Source organism: Pelecanus crispus, chromosome 1 (genome assembly GCF_030463565.1).
Source record: "Pelecanus crispus isolate bPelCri1 chromosome 1, bPelCri1.pri, whole genome shotgun sequence".
NCBI lineage: Eukaryota > Metazoa > Chordata > Aves > Pelecaniformes > Pelecanidae > Pelecanus > Pelecanus crispus.
This window is the reverse complement of record NC_134643.1, coordinates 201,228,430-201,249,923: the sequence shown is the minus strand read 5'-3', so window position 1 is coordinate 201,249,923 and position 21,494 is coordinate 201,228,430. Positions and strand designations below refer to the sequence as shown.

At 39.9% G+C, this 21,494-nt stretch overlaps 1 protein-coding gene across 1 annotated transcript in view; it reads right to left on the bottom strand.

The window, feature by feature from the left end:
* The window catches only part of STARD13 (StAR related lipid transfer domain containing 13), a 257,049-nt gene that overhangs the window by 206,870 nt on the left and 28,685 nt on the right, over positions 1 to 21,494 (bottom strand). Inside the window, exons 2-3 of the mRNA XM_075705369.1 lie at positions 18,679 to 18,825; positions 11,462 to 11,596 (exon numbers count right to left, since the gene is read on the bottom strand). Coding sequence (XP_075561484.1) covers positions 11,462 to 11,596; positions 18,679 to 18,825 — 282 coding nt within the window. The remainder of the gene's footprint in view (positions 1 to 11,461; positions 11,597 to 18,678; positions 18,826 to 21,494) is intronic.

Genomic DNA, 21,494 nt, shown 5'->3' with positions numbered 1-21,494 from the left:
AGATGATTCTGATTTGGTACAGGGGAATAACTTAGAAGTCCTCCTGAGGTCTCAGATCACAGGTTGTTCCAGTTCCTCTCTGAGGCTGTGCTAACTCTGTTTCAGTCCCGATTCACAGTCCTAGATGCAAAACCCCATTTGTTAGCTCAAGTTTTAAGACATGCTTGTACCTCTGGAAATTTTCAGTTCAATCTGCAGCATACTAGCTAATGCACAACATTCTCAAGCTCTACTTTAATGGCTCCTCTGAAAATTTGCATTAGGACATTCTGCAATACAGAAGCTTCAGGCACTTTTATTTTCTGAGCACTCTGGTTTTGTACCAAGTGATCGGTCATTGCAATATATAAACCATGTAATGCCAATTTAAAGAAGGTCATAATTATGACACTTGGCTGCTTCAAATAATGTGTGACCTTCCCCCTTCTGTGGATTATCAGCAGGCCTCATCTAACAACTAGCAATTCATCTCAAAATCACTGCTTTATCACTGTGTTCAGTCCTGGGAATTTACCAAAATGCCATCTGAATGGTAGCTATATAGAAACCTTCTGCAAATTTTTCTGAAGTTGTACTTCCCTCCATACACCAAGAAATGACAGGAAAGAACTTATTTTCTGAAGCTTTTGTCTGTTTTCCCATCACGCGATTACAGCGGCAAGGCTTCCACGTCTGAACTTTCTCCTGTCCAGAACAGGAAAAACTGGTTTCTCTAAAAATTAATGGCAAAATGGAAACACTGGAGAATATCAGCCCACTTTCTCACTCCTGCTATGTGTTTTGTTGGAAAGAGCTTTTTGGTCTGGAGCTCCATGAGAGCAAGGATGAAGGCTGCTGAGGAGCTGAGCTCTCACACTGTGTCTAAGGCATGGGGTGTAGAAGCCCTGCCCCTCGTCTGGTTCTGGATGTGCTTTAATGACTCTGGGTCAACAGGAGACTCAGGCACTTACCACTGCCCTGTACTCCCTGATTCCCACAGGACACATGCATGGGCTCCATCCTGGATAGGGGAATAAGTCCTCTGTAGCACGATCCCTCTCTAAAAGAGCTGAAGCACTGTAGAGGCTTCTGGAGAAGCTATTTAAACACAATTCAGGGAGGCAACAGTGCCCAGGGGACTGGCTGCTAGAACCATACAGCAAGCTACCTGCGTACAGAGAGATACTGTTAAAAAACCTAAAGTCCCTCAAAAACATATATATAAAATGTGTATATATACATATATACATGTATATATAAAATACGCATATAGCTCTTTTTCTTTTTTCTTCCTTTTTTTTTTTTTTTTTTTTTTTTTTTTTTTTTTTTTTTTTTTTTTTGAGAAAAAGGAGTTACAGAAACTTGTAAGAAAATTCCTGGGAAATGACTGGGTACACCTGAGAGAAAAAAAAAACATAGAGCTGTCTGAGAAAGCTGCTCAAGTCAAGCAGAATCCTGAGCATTCCCACATCTACCAGCTTTAGTGCATGTCACTTACACAAAGGGCTGCATAATCCCATTTCAGTACTGTGAGATACCATACATCCCAGGACGAGGGGGTGATAGTTGGGCAAAGATGCCTTCTCCCAGCAGAAGCACAAGAGAAAGTCGTACCTTGAGAGGGATTATCTCTAACAGAGAGACAGGATGCACAATTTGCTGTATTAATTTGCATAAAAAATGCTCTCCCTATGCATTGTGCTGGCCTCTGTCTCTGGTCTGTTACAGATTGAAGTCCCTTCTTCCCTAGCGTGGGAAATAGGAGAGAACAGTCTACAAGCTCTCCAGAGCACAAAGAGCCTGGAGGCTTGCATTATGAGAGACCTTTGCACCACTGCTTAAGTGGGACTAGGGGTCCGACTCTACCCAAGCTCCAAAGCACCACACAAGCACTTCTGCAGTCCAGGCAGGACACATTTTTAACTGGCAATGTTTGAATCTCTCTGCTTTCCTCTTGCCATGAACAACTATTGTAAAAGTCAAAGGCTCCAGCTCAATCATGTGTGCCGTCCGATCAACATGCGAAGTAGCTGAGAGAACCCTGCCTGAATAACAATGACAGAAGTCCCAAAACAGGGGCCAAGATGGTGAAAATGAGTAATATCTACACTGAAAGAGAAACGACTTTGATAAAACTATACACATAGAACATATTCACTTTTTTTTTTTTTCACACTGTTGTAACAAATATACCACAGGACCAGAAAAAGAGTAAGCAAAAACCTGACAGACAGGTAGACAGATAAGGTTATGATTGTACATACCTCCCTGAAGAAAACAGTGCTCAACAAATCCCACAAACAAAAATACAACAGTCAGTCTGCTAGGGTCCAATCCAGCACATGCCTGCCAATCTCACCCATGGGAGCTGGTGTACTCTATTGCCTGTTCTTTTCTGTGGCTGACACAAAACATAGTAGAAAACTGTACTGTCACCCAGTTAATTAAACGGTGTTGCATCTAAAAGCACGAGCCCAGCTACTGGTATAAAACATGCAAACAGACTAAAAGAGAGATAAATTGTTTCCCTTTTGCACTTAATTGAGTATAAAGTTAACTGTAGAGAAGTAAGGTTACCTCTCTTTATATTTGCATATGCATTGTATAATTTACTGGTATGGTTCCCAGTTGCCTCTTATTTATGGAGATTTTTATTTTGACAGCTTGCATCCCACATCTACTGACAAAGAGTCAGGACATTTTGGTCTGTCCTTGAAAAGCAATGCATTTCTGAGGCTGTGTACTAACGCTGAAATGCAAGTCAGCAATTTTAGTGTCTATGATTAGTAAGATTGCACTGTTATGAAATGTGACTGTGTTCCTGCAAACAGTCAGCGTTATCAGAAATAAAACACAAAAAACAGCATTTAAGATTATTGGTACCTTGCAGTATATAGTTTTTGCAAAAGAACTCAGCTAGAAGATCTGAAAATTAACATAACAACAAATGTCATTCTAGAATATTGAGTATTTCAGTTTACATATGATAAATATGTCTATAAAAGCCAAGTAGGATATGTAGGATTAATTTGGGAGATATATATATATATTAATGAATCCATGCCAGCCTGCAGCTCACATTTCGTCATTATAGCTGGACCTCAATGGCTCACTGAGCGAGCTTGGGACAGTTATTACAAGACAGGGGCAGGCTGGCTCAGAAAAGTGCTCACTTAATATATTTCACTGGCAGCTTCTGCTCATGGGATTTTAGTGAAATCACCACCAAGCCCAGCTGCTCTGCTGCTATTGCCGTCCCTGAAGGTCCTGCTGGCTGCCCTTGCAGAGGTCGGTCACCTCTACTTCCAAACTGCTCCCACAGTCACCGCTTGTTCAAAGCTTTTCTTACAACATAAACAGACATAAATAGACGTTATCAGTTTAAACTACATAAATACCCATGTAATGCCAAGCAATAAAAATAATTAATTCTAGTCTCCTCCCAATACAGATTCGGACTTCCTATACCTTTTGAACTACATCAAATGAACTTTACTCCAGAATGAGCTGGAAACTTCCATTTTACTTTACATTGTATGCAAAAAATGCACATAAATTATCTTGCCCACATCCATCCAAGAATAATTAATTATTGGTAAATTATTTCTCAAAGCCATTTTATGAATAAGGATAATGCAGCTCTCTTTCCTTTCTTACACAAATAACTCGATGAGCTTTTTAAAAAAAACACACAAAGCATGTCCCTTGCCTTCAAATAATCCTTTTGAAAACTAAATTAAAATAATAAATCTGATGCAAAATACTGTGTAAAATGGATACCATTAATGTAATTTAAAATCAAATAAATATTTTCATGATCAAGTGATTTAACTGTAACAGTTCAAGGTAATATTAATTGCTACATAGCTACATCAGAAGACAGGGACTTTTCAGTCCATCTGCAGTTCAGGTTTACTACCACCAAGAAATAAAAGAACCCCTCCACTATCCAACCATCTGTATACAGAATAGTTATGCTGCAAGATGTTGGAGTCTCCTCACTAAAATACTTTGAACAACATTTAAAAGGTATGTGGTACATCAGAATAAATAAGATGATCTATAAGTGTACATTTGGAAAAAACTTTTTGGGCTGTGTGTGTTTGGGAAGACTTCTGTTTCTCTGGTCAGTTCTTGTACTAGTGAAGACAGAGCTGCTAAAACACAAAAGGAGGAAAGTAAACTCCAAACAAAACAACCCCTTCTTAATTCTAATCAGATAAATGCAAAAGCAAAATTCCATGGAGAATCTGCAATAAAATTAACAGGTAACAATCCTGTCCTCCCTCAAAAAAAAGATTTCATAACACTGTGATAGCATTTCTTCCTGTCATACATAAACACTGCAATGCCAAGTTTCAGTTTAAAATTTCTAAGCATTGTTACAAGGGACCCACAGCTCAAGATTCCATTTCTAAAATGAAAAGGCAGTGGCCTACCAACTGGCTCTGTGACCTCTTTCTTTATGGTAATTTTCAATATAAGAATCAGTAAGAATGTGTAATGAAACAGTTTGTTATTAGCCAGTGCTGATAAACACAGTAACTGTATACTATTTACCTACCTTTTCTAATTCAGGGCCTCCTGCCACCATCAGAACAGAACCCCTGAGACAGTCAGTCTTTGGCATCAATCCTGCAAATGCTACTCGGATACTCAATCTGCGCTGTGAGACGGATTTAGCGTTTGCTGCTTTGGTATATTTACATCTTCTTGATTCACAAAGCCTGATCCTATTTCCACTGAGGTATCACTGATCTGCAGAGATGGGCAGACTGAGAATTTAGGCCCAGAATTTAGGACTGTTTAGAAGATGTATTAGATGAGATTTTAATCTGCTAGTTTTCCTTTCAGAAGTTTCTGAAAGTTTATCCATTCAGGTACAAAATATTTATTTTGAGCAAAGCTAAAATTTACACTGAGCTTCCCCTGTTCTCTGAGACTCATCACGGCATCATGATTTCAGAGTAACGTGTAAGCACGGTGTTGCCTGGTTCACAGACAGCTTTGTGTGAAGGAGCTGACTGATGGGAGGAGGGAATAAAGACAAAAGGCAAAAGAGAAGGGGCTACACTGGGCTCTTATGTTTGCAACCACTCCTTGCTCGGAGCAGACTTTGGCCAGAGTGCTGTCAGGTGCACTGGGAACAAAGTGGATGAGAAAGCCTGGAGTATTAGTTATCTATATCGGAATATATAGTTCTCGCTGTTAAAAATGGGAAGGAAGGAAGGAAGCCATTTGCCCTTCACTACCTATTAGCCTCCTTGTTTTTTCCTGGAGCTGGTACAGGCTTTTCCTGGGACAACGAATTCTTCTACTACCAAGAAACTAGTTCATCTCAAAGTGGGGAAGATTCTGTCTTTCAGGAGCACTTGATCGTCTCAGAAAGGCCTGCAAGTCTGTAGTGCTCCTAAGTGAGAAGGCTAAGCTCCTCACCGTGTGGGCAGAGCAGGGGAGGAATGGAAAGGCAGCCATCCTGTTCAGAGACGAGAAAATCCACCATAACAGGGTACAGCTGGAAGCAGAGAGGGTTACTTTACCCGACTATTTCACCATGCCTCCGTTCCAGTGGGATACTGGTCATATTAAGTACTGAAAGCAAGAAGAAAAATTGTGCAAAGATGTTTCAGGCTACCTGCATCTATACTGGAGAGCTAATTTGCTGACATGATTAATATCAACATTAAGGATACACAGGAAAGCAATTCACATGACTAACTAACAGTTTGAAATTTGTTTTTGGAAGAATGGGAACAATTGGAGTTAACACTCTATGAGGAAGGACGGTCTGGAGGCAAAAACACAGGCCTAGGATTATGTATAGTTTCCGCTGTTGACCATGCTGCAACCAACCAGTACGACTTGTAGAAAGTCAATGAGGACCTGATTTCTACAGAGACTTTTGGATCTCTTATCTGCCTGAACTATGCTACTCATACAAGCAGCTGAAGTATAGACAGAAATCTTCAGCTCCAACAAAGCCAAATAATTGTGTCTTCAAGCACACCCTTTCTTTGAGAAAACGGAGCATCGAACACTAAGTCTCCCTCACTCAGGTCTAGGCTTCTTATTTCTTCTTCTTACACTTTGTGGGTTGTACAAAGAGGCTCGACAACAGAATGGGCAGAGAGCTCTCTGAGGTAAGAAATCTTTGCACAGAGGTTGCAGAGTTTTCTCGGGGCTTTACTATCAACTTTGTCAGTGGGGTGCAAGGTCAGAGTAAAGCATGATCTGCCTAATCTTCACCTAGGGAAACATACCCTACTAGATAATGGACATAACTGCTGCTGTAAATTGTACCGTGAATCGGTAAATTTAGATAGTGTGTGAAACTTATTTCAGAGCCAGGTTATGTACACTTATCTTCTAATCTCAGATGTAAAATGAAGACTCTGCTTACATATTTCATGGAGAACTGAAGGATCAGCCTAAGTTTTTAAATACTTTAAGATCCTCGAATTCCGAAAAAGTGCTTAGTAGAAATACAAACGGTTATGAGTTGTCACATTATAACTTCCTTCTGCACTGGATGTTGGCAGCTATTTGATAAAACGCTTGTCACACATGCTCACTAATGGAATAGTCTCTGATCCCCACTGGTCCAGGAGCAGCAATATTGAATAAGTAGTGCATGAGAAACACTATGAATCTGATTTTCCTTCAGCTGTTTTTACTTTTAATTTTGCTGGCCTCAAACAATGTCAAAGGGTCAGGCAGGCATCACACTGCCTACAGAGAGATAATGACTATCATAGTCATAGATTACGGTATTATTAGGTTTACATTTCTAAACAGTGTCAGAAGATATCAGACATCTCTGGAACCTTTGACCTAAACTCTGAGACACTGTTTATAGCATCGAATAGTATTTCTCAGAAAAAGAAAAGAATAATATCTTCGTAAAAGAATCACAAACACTTTTCAGTCATGTGGGTTACAAGGCACTGTTTTGCTTCCCGTTTTCTGAATCAAGTGGCTTAGCACAGATAAACTATAGTTCTACAAACAGTTTAAGCTATCAGAAGCTGGCACTAATGCTGAAAGAAGCAATTCAACCTGTCTCATCTCCAGCCACTCTGACCCTCTCTTGCACCAGCCTACATATTCATGTGGCTGAGCAGTGAACCAAACAGAGAATCCACATTAAAACAAGCCCAAAACCTATAAAATGATTAATTTTAGCCCTCAGTTTAATGAACTCAAGCTATCTGTGGAACTAAAACATGAGAAATCAAAATTGTACTCATCAATTCTACGTAAAAAGAAAACATAAAAGCAGACTTAACCACAGATAAAGGAAAAAGCCTGCCTAACCAATACATGAAGTTTTGCTTCCTTTCTAATTCACAGAGTGTATACTGCAGAGGATATTGTGTTATCTGCAAGAGCTAGAGGGTTTTCACACCACTGGGTATTAGACTTGTAAGTTAGACCATCCAGGTCTCAGTTTCCTCTGCTCGGTGCATGGAGAGGCAGGCACTGCCCATCAAATGCCAGACCGCAACTTATATGCCATGGGAGGGATTTAGCTCACCCAGCTCTAAGCACCTATGCCTCAGCCAGTCACTCCAGCCTCTTCAAATACTCAACCAACCAACATCAGCACTGTGCGGGCACAAAGCACTTTAGCAGGTGACCTACATCCAGATGATGACTTCAGGGTGAGATGGATCTTACTGCAGAAATGCTTTTTTCTCTCCATTAATGGAATCTCTATGATGTGAAGTCCATGAAGACACTGACTTACAAATGCCAGCATCTGTCAGGTGAAACTTTGCTGTTTATCTCTCAGGCACCTGCCTTCCCTACCACTTTATGTACATATATCCTTTAGTACCTCACAAATAATGTTTCAGTGAAGCAACTTTTTGGGGAGCAGGAAGGAGGGGAAACATGATATGACACATCATTGCCCTAAAACCATGACTTTCACTATTATTCTATCAAAATGTTGTAAAAAGCATGAGTCATCTTTTAAAGGCATATAAACAGAATACCTACTGTGACACAAGTTTGCCAAAGAAACCTTCGCTGCACCTTTTAAGCTGTCAGCCTAGTTGGTATCCATGAAAGTGCGCAGCTAACATCATGGCCTTGTACTAAGAATTGAACAACTGTGTCCTGCATAATTCTCTGCACATTATTCCTGAATTACAGCATCCCTGCTATTCCTAACATTGGTCTTCTCCGCTGTATTTGCTAATCTCAGTAAGTTACAGAGTATTTGGTTCTCTAAATGCCTGGGTATATAAGCTCCTGTGGAGTGGAGACAGATAAGCTCTTTTTGACCTCCTGACTCATAAAAAATTGAAGAGAAGAAAAACTAGCTCATCAAAATACAGTGGGTCTGATTTATCCCCGTGTTACTCCCAAGTCATGTATTATACCACATGGATCATGTGAGTTAAACAGGTGCAACCTGGGTGTGACACGGAAGGAATTAGGCCTTTTGTCATTTGGATCTACCACCTTTACTGTAATAAAAGTAACTCTGGCATGCTCTTTTAAAAAAAAAAAATATAGAAAAGTCTGTATCTTAAGGAATAAGGAGTGAAAATTTGGGTATTGGAGAGAGATGACAGACTCATGCAGACTGCATGCCTGAAGCTAGACATGGCATTATTTGCATTTGCCTGAAGTACAGCACATATATTTTGAAGGAAATAAAATTATCTACTCTCCTGAATGAAATGTGCAAACATCCAGTTTCAACATTTATCCCTAATTTAAAGCACTGGCAAATACAAAAAGCAGCCCAGTAATTTCTAAAGAAATATTGTGCCTCCAGTAGGTTTCTAGACTAGAAGGTGCCCTAAGCAACAGTAGTACTTTCTGCATTACACTACTGTTACTACAGTATTACAAACGTTTGACACATGTACTGCACTGATGCAGATTGACAGAACTGCTATTTATTGTACTAGTATTTCCTGAATTTCAACAAAAAGAGAAATGTAGACTTCTAAAAGAAAAAATCCCAGAAGTTACTTTCTGTCTTCTCTCCTACACACTTCTAGCCAAACAACAGTATTACTGCAACATCAGTTCAAAAATATTTACATAGTACTAGTGGGAAGGCAGTTAAGCAATGATGCTTGTACATGCCTGAACATTTGGCCCAGGAAAAAACCAAATAAAGTTGGCAAATACCTTACTTTCTACTGAATTCTACTACTATTCCAACTAGAACAAGCAACAAATCAGAACAAATGTTTATGCTTTTGCAGAAATGGAAAACAGCAAATTTATTTTCTAAGGAAAGGGAATAGCTGGTGGGAAGACAGTAATGTTTTCAATTAGTAAGCAAGTGGAGCCCACCTTCAAATTTCCATTTCAGTGAACAAGAGTAGGCTCATTTAATGAAATACAGAATTTGTATGGTGGCATACATATCATTCTTTGGTAGATGAACAGTATGACAGTTTTAAAGATACCTTTAATATAACAGATTTTGTTTTAATCAAAATTGTATAGATAACTTGAAATAAGCACCTCATTAGGAGAAAGAGAACTGCTGAGCTACTGACTTAATGTGTAATTATCGCTAAAATCTATTGGCTTTGGGATCGCAGAAATAGAGGATGGCATCTGTGATGACAATATTCAAAAATGCCTCTGAAGCTATTTGTGGAAGAGATGCTAGTAGGACTGATATGCATGGCAGAAAATTAGCAGAAAGTATGCTTAAGAACAGCATAAACACACAGATAGTAACACAGGCTAAGAGGCAAGCATAAGTGTGGCTTTTGGAGGCCATGTTTCATTAATCTAGACAAGTTCTTTGAATGATCATGTAGATATGGGTGATTTGGCCGATACAATGTACTTCCATTTCAAAAAGCTTCTGATGAAGTTATCTATCAGACTCAAACTGTGCCATCAAGGAGGAAAACCAAAAAAGATGTCAAGAAATAAAAATGTCTTTTCATTGCTAACTAAAAGTGGAAAAAAAAAAAGGTTAGGAATAATTGGTTGCTTTCTTTTACAGTAGATGGGTATTACCTGACAGTCTCACAGATATTTGTTCAATACATTCATAAATGATCTGGAAAATGGAGGAATAAAAAGGGACAGAGTTTTCTGATCATATTAAATGACAGAGGTTAAGAAGAACAAAAACTGACTGACAATTGCTGCAAAAGGACTTCATGATGCTGAATGAGCATAAGATAAACAGGCAGATAAAATTCAATACCAGTAACTACAGTCAGACACACTGAAAAAAAAAAAACCAAAACCAGTCTCAGGTATTCACTACCTCCTACAAAATTCCTAAGATCCAGTTTTTCACAGTACACAATTTACAGGCAAAGTAGTTATCCAGTAGCAAATTTACAACAAGAAATAAGTATAGGTTTTTACAATAAGGTTTTTTTTAATAATAAGCGGGGGGGGGGGGGGGGGCGGTTTATAATAAGTTTTTTCACATACTCCACAATTAAACTTTGGAACTCATTGCTACAAGATGCTTTGAGTGTCAGAAGAACAAATGAATACAAAAGACACAACTAGTGGCAAAAAAAGAACCTTGGGGGCTATTAATTACAAAACTGCAATATAGTGTCTGGCTTCAATGCGTCTGCACGACAAATACCTCAAAGGAAGCTAAGATAGCTTACTATCTGCTTACCCTGTTCTTACACTTCTTTCCTGAACATCCAACGTTGGCCACTGCCAAGGAAAGGATACCAGACTATAAGTACCTTTGATTCAATCCAGTGCAGCCATTTTTATGTTGTGTGATGATCATGGACACTGCTGGCACCCAAGTAATTTAAAACTGAGGGGTAAAACCATCTGCACTTTGGAATCAAGACACTCATCCTAAAACAGCTTACATTTAGCTATTGAGGAAGTGAATCAAAGCCTTTTGAGAAAACCCTCTGACAGATTTTAACAGACTTCGATTGCAGACTACAGCATCACCTTGTAAAAAACCCCAAAATAAATATTGCTATTATTGGTTAGAAATAGGGCTTAACTAAACCTCCAGAGCTGAACACTTCTGCTTACAGAGAATGCAGGGTGGAATCCACCCTGAACTGGGCCTAATCAACAGCCAAATTAAAAATCCTAAGAGATTAATTCTAAAATAAGCAATGAAGAAAAAGATGCAGTAGTCGATCTGATGCCTGGAATCCATTACATCTAACCTCCAGATGAGATTAATTACTCTTTAGAAATGCCCATTTCTTTCCATTGAGTATAAAGATAGTCCAAGTGACTGGTTCAGATGTAGAAGTCTTCACTAGAGTTATCTAAAGTCAGATTGGATGAATCCCACAGCCCTGGACTCTCACCAAAGACTGACTTAACTTTTATCTGTACCTCTTTTGCAAACCAAACTCCTCTGTACAGTGCAATATTTGCAGAACAAATTACTTTGAAGAAACACAAGGACAATTTTAATGATAAACAGTAAATTTTGAGGTTACTGAACCTGAGAGTCAGAGAATGTTGTAAATATGCTGTAGCTACTTACATCGGTTTTAGGCCGTGCTCCAGTTGACACTGGGTAAGGTAAACAGTCTAGATCCTGGTAGTCTGCTTTTCTGTTTTTCCAAGATCCCTTTCCTTGATGATCTCCATAAAAGCCTGTCTCCACTTGAACAGGGCACTGTAAGAGAATTTTAAAAACCCTGTAAATAAAGGCAAGTCATAAATATTTTTAATGTGAACTGCAAGATAAAAACACTGGAATTTTATCTTTTTAAAGCTTTTTTTCTCTGATGTAAGGTAAACATTTGGCTTCAATCTTTTTTCTTAAAACCACCTGCTGCATCATTTTTACATTTTGCTAAGTTAGACATCCAGATATTAACATGAAGTGGTTTCCTTAACAGCTAGTATACACAACTGGAGAACTAATAAATAATAGTACACCTTCCTAAATATCAAGGAACTGAATCACCTCTACCTTAGAAAGAGAAATGGTTTTATTCAAATTATTTAAAACTACCTTTTCACTTTATTTCATGTTTGTTTTTCTAACTTAAACAGAGACCCAGAAAATGTCCATTTTCAAATCACAGACACTGAACTTTCCAAATCCACTTTTCCTTGTCCCCCAAACCTGGGGAGATCTCACTCGATTGCTCCATTCCCACACCATTTTTTAAGAGATGCGTGTCCTAACTCTGGGCCTACATGTATCCAGCCACACTGAATTCAGTGCCAGGAAGAGACCAACTGCACAACATTCCTCCACATATCCTGGTTTGCCTGAACAGAACAATGAGGTGTGCGAGCAAGGAGCAAGCTGTGCTGCAATCCAGCCGGCTCCGTGATGGGAACAATCAGGGAACCAGGATCATGGGTGCACTGCGGAGCAGCCCCAAGCTGTTGGGTACAATCAATCAAAATCAGCCCATTTTCTGGCTGCTCCCCTTCACAAGAGGACAATTTTGCTGCTGGTCTTTAACAGCAACTGCCTAGTTCCCAGTTAGTATATTTTTAGAGCTGTAAAATGAGAAGGCTTTGCAAAGCCGACAAAAGAATCACTATGTGGCCCAAAAAAGTTTGAAGATAATACACTACTGCAAAAGAATTAAGAGAATGTGTAAGTTAAAGACAAAATTTTGTTCAATAGAAGTCATATTGCTCACAGAAGACAAGGTAGTTATAATCAAACAGGATTTCTGTGTCACTATCCATGAATGATAAAGGACTAAAGCTGAAAAACGTGCTTCTAATTCTTCAGATCTGCTGTTTTTTCTGTGCTGAAACTGAGTACTAGACATCAAATGGCAATGAAGCAGATAGATACATTAAAAAGCAGTGAAACACAATGTTTACAGCAAGACTGTTTTATCTCTGCTATCTCATTTACAAAGTACCTCCTTCTATATTGCTAAGAAAGACTTTTTTTCATAGGAAAGGTACAGGGTTTAGAGAAGCAGTACTATTAATTGCAGTTTTCCAAAGCTAGCAGTTTTGCTGTTAGTACATTCGGATAGCCCAACTTTTTGTACTTACAGCATGTATTTATAGCATTGGTGAGAGAATGTTTCAGAAAATAATTTGATGCCAGTTAATTTTTTTTATAGCTTTTCTGGATCAGATACAGAGTCATCCAGCTACTGCTACGGCCCAATGGTATTTCCCAATTAAAAAATGACCAGCAGTCACTGGCAGTTTACACAGAAGACTGACCAAGGGAAGTTAAACCTCTTAGCATTTTTCTAAAAGGTATTATGTTTTGGAAAATACCTTAAAGTTGTTCACCAAAATACTACAAGACCCCCTACTCTAACCCACTAAGTCCCATAACATTTATTCATCCAGTCCATTTTCATTAACTAGCAAATATTTAGACTTCTTCCTGCAAAAATTTTGTCCAATGGAATATTATTAATGACAGATATCTTCACAACAGGAAAATGTAAAGAATAATAAAATATCAGAGTTACTTCCATGAAGAGATGAAAAAATCCTTCAGTAGAAACCTGACTGGCTCAACCCAGTGATTATAAATTACAGAATGTATTCCTGAGACACAGCATCTCCCATACAAAAAAAAAAAAAAAACCACCCTCTGTCATCTGTTAAAAATTGCCCACACCCTCAAGAGACCAATTTTCAGAGCAGCAGCTCCACCAAACATGTTCCACTCATACAGCGGTCACCTACTTCTGAGATCTCAGATCTACAAGCTGGCCTTGCATCTGTGAGCCCTTCACCCCAAATCCTTTTCAAGCATAATTTCTTGTGTCAGTTCCCAGTTTATATAATCAAAACAGGATAAAAACATATGAAGAACCCATAAGTGGTTCATCATTTTATAGAAGCTAAATTTACACAGTTACTAGTAAACATATGTCTGAGATAGATCTTCTTCCTATTCAAGTTTCATTGTGCATGACGAATAAAACATTTGATATGTGTGGAACAAATTACAAGCTATAATAAGAAATATGGACCAAATGGGATGAATTGATAGAAGATAAATTACTCATACAACTTGTATGAAAACAAGAGTTTGTTCATTTTTTCTGCTGCAACTGTCATTTTGAGATTTTCAAAATCTGTTTCTTCACAGTAAATTCATGGAGAGATTTAGGAGGATATATTTTGATTCTTTGACTATACGGGAAGACTAAGGTCAACTTGTCCTGCTGGGGGACTTCAACCACCCCGACATTTGCTGGAAAAGCAACACGGTGAGCTGTAGGCAATCCAGGAGATTCCTGGAATGCATAGATGACAATTTCCTAAGCCAGGTAATAGACACACCTACCCGAGGGGACGCGATACTGGATCTGATGGTCACCAATGCAACTGAGCTCATCGGTGATGTCAAGACTGGAGGCAGCTTGGGCTGCAGTGATCACGCATTGGTGGAGTTCACGCTCCTGAGGGACATGGGAAAAGCGAGGAGTACAGTCAGGACCCTAAATTTTAGGAAAGCAAACTTCCATCTCTTCAAGGAGTTAGTCAGAAAGACACCCTGGGAGACGGTCCTCAGGGACAGGGGAACGGAACAGAGGTGGCAGATCTTTAAGGACACCTTCCATAGAGCACAAGAGCTATCAGTCCCCAAGTGTAAAAAATCAGGCAAGGAAGGGAAGAGACCAGCATGGCTGAGTCAAGACCTGCAGGTCAAACTAAAGAGTAAGAGGGAACTGCACAGGCAGTGGAAGCAGGGACAGGTGTCCTGGGGGGAATACAGGGAAACGGCCCAGTTGTGTAGGGAGGAGGTCAGGAAGGCCAAGGCAAGGATGGAGCCGAATTTGGCAAGGGACGTAAAGAATAACAAGAAGGGCTTCTACAGGTATATCAACCAGAAAAGGAAGGTTAAAGAACACGTACCCCCCTTGATGAACAAGAAAGTCGAACTTGTATCAACGGACGAGAAGAAGGCTGAGGTACTCAACAACTTCTTTGCCTCGGTCTTCAATGGCAACCTCTCTCCTCACCCCTCCCGAATCGATGGACCACAAGATGGGGACCAGGAGGGTAAAGCCCCTCCCACTGCAAGGGAAGATCAGGTTCGAGACCACCTGAAGAACCTCAATGTACACAAGTCTATGGGACCTGCTGAGATGCATCCCAGAGTCCTGAGGGAATTGGCTGATGTAGTTGCCAAGCCACTCTCCATGATATTTGAAAAGTCATGGCAGTCAGGTAAAGTCCCTGCTGACTGGAAAAAGGGGAATGTTGTGCCCATTTTTAAAAAGGGAAGAAAGGAGGACCCTGGGAACTATCGACCTGTCAGCCTCACCTCTGTGCCTGGGAAGATCATGGAGCAGATCCTCCTAGAAGGTATGCTCAAGCACATGGAGGACAGGGAGGTGATTTGAGACAGCCAGCACGGATTCACCAAGGGCAAGTCCTGCCTGACCAACCTAGTGGCTTTCTATGAAGGAGTAACTGCATCAGTGGACAAGGGAAAAGCAATGGATGTCATCTACTTGGATTTCTGTAAAGCGTTTGACACAGTCCCCCACAACATCCTTCTCTCTAAATTGGAGAGATATGGGTTTGGTGGGTGGACTGTTCGATGGATAAGGAATTGGCTGGATGGTCGCATCCAGAGGGTCGTGGTCAATGGCTCAATGTCCACATAGAGACCGGTGACAAGTGGGGTCCCTCAGGGGTCTGTACTGGGACCGGTGCTATTTAACATCTTCATCAATGACATAGACAGGGGGATCGAGTGCACCCTCAGCAAGTTTGCAGATGACACCAAGCTGAGTGGTGCGGCTGACACACCAGGAGGATGAGATGTCATCCAGAGGGACCTGGACAAGCTGGAGAGGTGGGCCCATGTGAATCTCATGAGGTTCAACAAGGCCAAATGCAAGGTCCTGCACCTAGGACGGGGCAACCCCTGGTATCAGTACAGGTTGGGGGATGAAGAGATTGAGAGCAGCCCTGCAGAGAAGAACTTGGGGGTACTGGTAGATGAAAAGGTGGACATGAGCCGGCAATGCGCGCTTGCAGCCCAGAAAGCCAACCGTATCCTGGGCTGCATCAAAAGAAGCATGGCGAGCAGGTCGAGGGAGGTGATTCTGCCTCTCTACTCTGCTCTGGTAAGACCTCATCTGGAGTACTGCGTCCAGCTCTGGGGCCCTCAGCACAAGAAGGACATGGACCTGTTGGAGCAGGTCCAGAGGAGGGCCACCAAAATGATCCGAGGGATGGAGCACCTCTCCTATGAGGCCAGGCTGAGAGAGTTGGGATTGTTCAGCCTAGAGAAGAGAAGGCTGCAAGGAGACCTTACTGCAGCCTTCCAGTACTTAAAGGGGGCCTACAGGAAAGATGGGGAGAATCTTTTTAACAAGGCCTGTTGCGAAAGGACAAGGAATAATGGATTTAAACTAAAGAAGAATAGATTTAGACTAGACATTAGAAAGAAGTTTTTTACAATGAGGGTGGTGAAGCACTGGAACAGGTTGCCCAGAGAGGTGGTAGAGGCCCCATCCCTGGCAACATCCAAGGTCAGGCTGGATGGGGCTCTGAGCAACCTGATCTAGTTAAAGCTGTCCCTGCTCACTGCAGGGGGGTTGGGCTAGATGACCTCTAAAGGTCCCTTCCAACCCAAAGCATTCTATGATTCTATGAACTGTTTTGAGGCAAATTATTCTTAAATGTTTAAATTAGGGTAGATGACTCCCTTGTTCAGAAATGGTTTGACTACAAACACCTTTGCTGGAGACAGCAAAGGGTGTTCCATCATCAGTTCCACAATACATTGTCCCTGACTCTTTTCTTGCTCTGATCTTGCTGGTCTCATCAGGAAGACCTTTGTGTTAAATGACCTCTCCAGCTCCTGTAGTGAAATTGGCTCTTGGAGGTTTAAAGGATATTTCCAGTCTGCCAAATAAGGCTGCAATAAAAATGTGGCTGATTCACACAATGTTTGCCTGTCCATAGACAATTAAAATGAAGCAAACTCTCCTGCTTCAGAATGGGAAGAAGATATGACCTGATAAAGAGGAGAATAACTGCTCAGATATCATATTGAGGAAAATGGTCATTTTGGCATTGATGTTAGAAACATTATTGAAACCTTTTTGGACTTATCCAAACAGATGCAACTATTGGTAAGGGAAACAAGCGTAGCAAAACCAGTTAGACAGGCTTGGAGGTAGGTTTTATCTGCATATTAAGCATGACCATCTCTTTGGTCATGGAATATGTCCCAGGAAGAAGGCTGTGCCTGAAGTCCTGGCCTTTGTAGTCAGAAGACGTCTTGCCGCTAGGTTTCAGTAAGAGAAGTGCAAGCATCTGGGATGCTGGTGTCGGCATTCTCTATGCAACCACTTTGGATGTTGTTGTTCTTATGTATCAAAGGGCATTTGAAAACACTGTCTATTTGGATTTGCTTTTCTGCTGTCTACATGCTACATGCCCTTCATTGAATGCTCCAGCAATGGATTTGAAGTCCAGTGTCCTATGATGTTCAAGTCATCGTGGAAAAAGAATGATGCCTAACCAAACCATGGGTTTTGCCTATAGTAGAATAGGCATAGCCATAAAATCACAGGTGTTTGGATCACTGGTTACCAAAACCAGACTGCCTTACAATGGGAAGTGCTTAAACTCTGATGGCTTGGATTTCACTTTCAGGCAGTAAAGGAGACAACAGTGCCACCACATTTGGACAGAAGACACTGAGCAGTCTCCAACAAGAAGACAGAACACTGTCCATTAATAGACAAGTTAATGATGAAATTAATTCAGTTGGACAGACCTGGTTCTGACTTGCTGACATGTACAATAAGAAAGAAATGAGAGACAGTCATGGCCACTCTTACTAACACCCTCTCTGCAGAATATTAAAACTCATACTGCAAAGCGCAACACCAAGATGCAAGATTCTGAACACCCACCTTGAGACATGAACATTTACACTGTGATCCACACAGACATTTACTTAAAGAATTTATTTTTACAAAATGAAGCAGCATGGAAACAGCAGTGATGGCAAAAGCATTCAAACAAGCTCACCTTCCAGGAATTTCAAGCCAGCACTAACATTCAGAGCTGCAAATCCAAACAACCCTATCTTAAGAACAGACTTTAAGCATAGCCTAAAGCAGAGAACAAACACTCCTCACACGGTTCACTCTCCAGTTACTTGCTTCTATAAAAAAGCTTGCTTATTCAAAAATTACTAAAATAATATCATTTCTCCTTAATCCCATTTGCCCTCAAAATAAAAGCTTGGGAAACTGCGTGTCATCAACTGATGACACCTGCCACCACAAAATATTCTTAACTAGAGGAATGCAGCTCTAAATCAAATATTCAGATAAAATAAAGAAACAAAAATATTAATTCAACTCTTAAGGAAGGTACATAGTGTCTCTCTTGCTGTTATGTCTTTAAATAAATATTACAATGTAAATAGGCTAGCACTGGGACTTTAAATTAACAATATTCTGTCCTGAAAAACTATGAAAAGCAATCATCTGGACTCAAATTCCCCTCTAAAAAAGGTGTTTAATGATTTTAAGCCATATTGACAGAAAACTTACAAGTTTCATCCTATGACATTTCTGTTTATTTGGCCGTTAGTTGTCTATGCAGTTAATGAGATTTCGTTACTATCGAGTGAAAACTGTGACTCACTTCATCCTTGAACCTGAGCTCCTCAGCCTAATCAGAAACACGACCAGATCTGAAAACCATGGCTTGATGAGCATCTGATAGCCAAACATTAGAAAACGTATCATACAACACACACATTCTTACCAGCTGCTTGTGCCTTTTGGTAGAAGGAGTACTGGAGGGAGAGGAGCCAGCACTCAGAGCTTCTTCAATATCTAAATTCAACTGTTCCAGTTTCTTCATAAGACATGACATAGAGTCTGACCACTCAGATCCTCTTTCTGGTTGGGTCTAAAAGAAATCAAACATATATGCAGTCTTAAAACATTCAAGCTTTTTGTAACTTGAAGACGGTCATTTTTCATCTAGCCCCCAAGGAAAAAGCTGACCAGCTCTTTCCCTGTCCTTGGGTAACTTTCTCCATTTAGAAAGTTTCAATTATCACTCCAATCCTGATGACACATATTCATAGCTGTTCTTCATACTCAAATGATCACACTCCACTTCTGTATATCTGAATGGTTTTCTAACACTTCATCTTGGGTGAACCACTGCCAGCTCAAGCTAAGCACAACCAAGACCAAAACCAAAGTAACTTTAATGTCTCCTCCTTAAGCCACTTCTATTTCAGCACCTCTCCACTGATTGCTTGTTGTCAATTAGAATCAGAATATTGAAGGTCATCATGAGCACTGCATTTTATTCCTTGCTATAATTTGAGACTTTGCCAAGTCTTGCAGCTTTCTTCTGCCCATCTGTTGGGAATACTTTATTGGTCTCGAACACTTTCTGTTTTCATGGATGTATCTTCCCCTTTCATCTGAACTGCTTCACTGTATAATGAAAACATTAATCCATTGTACTGCAACTGCCAAAAATACTTTTCTTGTTCCTTAGTTTCCTCAAAATCCTTTCCAGTGACCCCCTTAAGCATCTTTCCATGGCAGTCCCTGTACATTCTGCTGCATTATGCCTCGTTTTCCTCATTCAAATCACTTCTAAAGATCCACAAGAAAAATACAGTCACGCTGACCTCCCTGTCATCTCAGGCAGCTACAGCTCCCCAGATTGGTCTCTGTCCTGAAGCTACTTCACTTCTTTCATCTGTCTTACTTTCACAAACAATACATAATTTTGCACAGAGGATAATTTCATAGCAAACAGTTCTAACAGACTGAGCATACAAACAGTAATAGAGCGTTGCCATCCTGCCAAAATCCTAAGCGCATCATACTAACACTCCACAATACCTATGGGAGCTAGATGAATATTGTTATTATTCTTACCTGATAAATCTTTATGGTGATTCGTTTCCTTATGCGGGTTTTGCAAGTGGGACAGAGAGATAATTGTAATTTGCTCACTATTGTAGAAAAAAGCTTTAGGAATTGAATCCAGGAGGCTCACTCCCGTATTATACTAACATATATTTTTACTAATGGAATTGCTCATCTTCACCACAGTAACAAAGAATAAAGCCCCAGATTGTCAGCCATCTGGTCCCATGTTACCAACAGAAGCATGTTCCCTTCAGAGGGGCTAATATTATCTTTGTAGGGATTGTTTTGAAACACAGAAAATTAAATATCCAATCTTTAGTTTTCCCAATCTTTATTTGGAATTTCCCAAATTTTTATAACCTCTGAGGATTTTTCCTGAAATGCTGTTAAAAGTGCTAAGCTGTATTTCAACTGTAACTCTTAAAATTATTTAAACAGATTCTTTGATTACTTCCCATTGTCTTCCCAAATATTTAAAGTAAAATATAGGAAATGCAGGATGTTCCACAGAAAGTGAGTATCAAAAGACACTCATCATGTTGAATCCTTTCTGAGTGAGATGATCTTACACAGGAAATGTGCATATTGATAAATGTCTACAACACTCATTTCTAGACAAAGTAAAGATTCTACATTTTCCTGTAGTTACGCTTCCTCATGTACTGATCTTTCCAATACTAAAGAATGCTCAAAAAACCCCAAAACAAGGAAAACACACATAACCCAGCCCAAGCTCCAGCAACAATGAATGTAGAAAGTCCATCAAAATGTAATATGAAGGTTCTATTTCTCAACACAGTTAAACTGTAATTTAAGAAAAAGGAGCTGTAAGAATCTGCTTTCTTACCAATCAGTGGTAAACAATTCTGAGGCAACAATTGCATACAGAAATGAGTAAAATGTGTTTGATTTCAGTGAGCTATGCAAAAATACTTGCCAGGTAACAAACACTGAAGGTTACATTAGAAATTAGGATTTCTGAGTTCAGTAAAAAGTAGGAGAGATTTACACAAGTGCAAACAGTCCATTTTCTGTTCTATGACAGAAAAGAGTATTTCGGGGGTGTCTACATTTTTGCATTTTCTATGGAAAATGCTAAGATGAAATTTCATAAAGACTTTAAGAAAGGCTTCCAAATCTTTCTGATGAAGACACTCCAAATGCATGTTATAATGCACATATACGATGTAGTGTTACAGTAAAAAATACAGCTCCATGCATTGTGAGGCACACTTTGCCTTTATCTTGACAAATATTTACCTACTGGAACAATACTTCCAGCATTCACCAACAGTCTGCAATACATCCACATGAGCCAAACCTGCTTATTTTTATAAATTTCTTGTTTTACTGTAACAGAACTCAAATCACAGTCATCCCTTAAAAATACAAGTCTTGAAGAGTTTCCTCAAACTATAACTCTCCTAGGTTTTTCCACTCAGTTCTGTCTTTTTTAGTTCAGTAAGACTCTATATTGTATCTATTAAGGGGATGAGGAAAAAGATGGGTTCTCATTATCCTTCAAGATAAAGCCAAATGGGCATAGTTAACAAACGCCATTCACTAATTGGAAATTTGGCACAAAAGCACCATTTGGAACAAATGCTGATTGGCTACATATTTCAAAGGTTGCCTGAAATTCCTGCTGAACAGCAAAAACATGATGCTACTTACATTCAA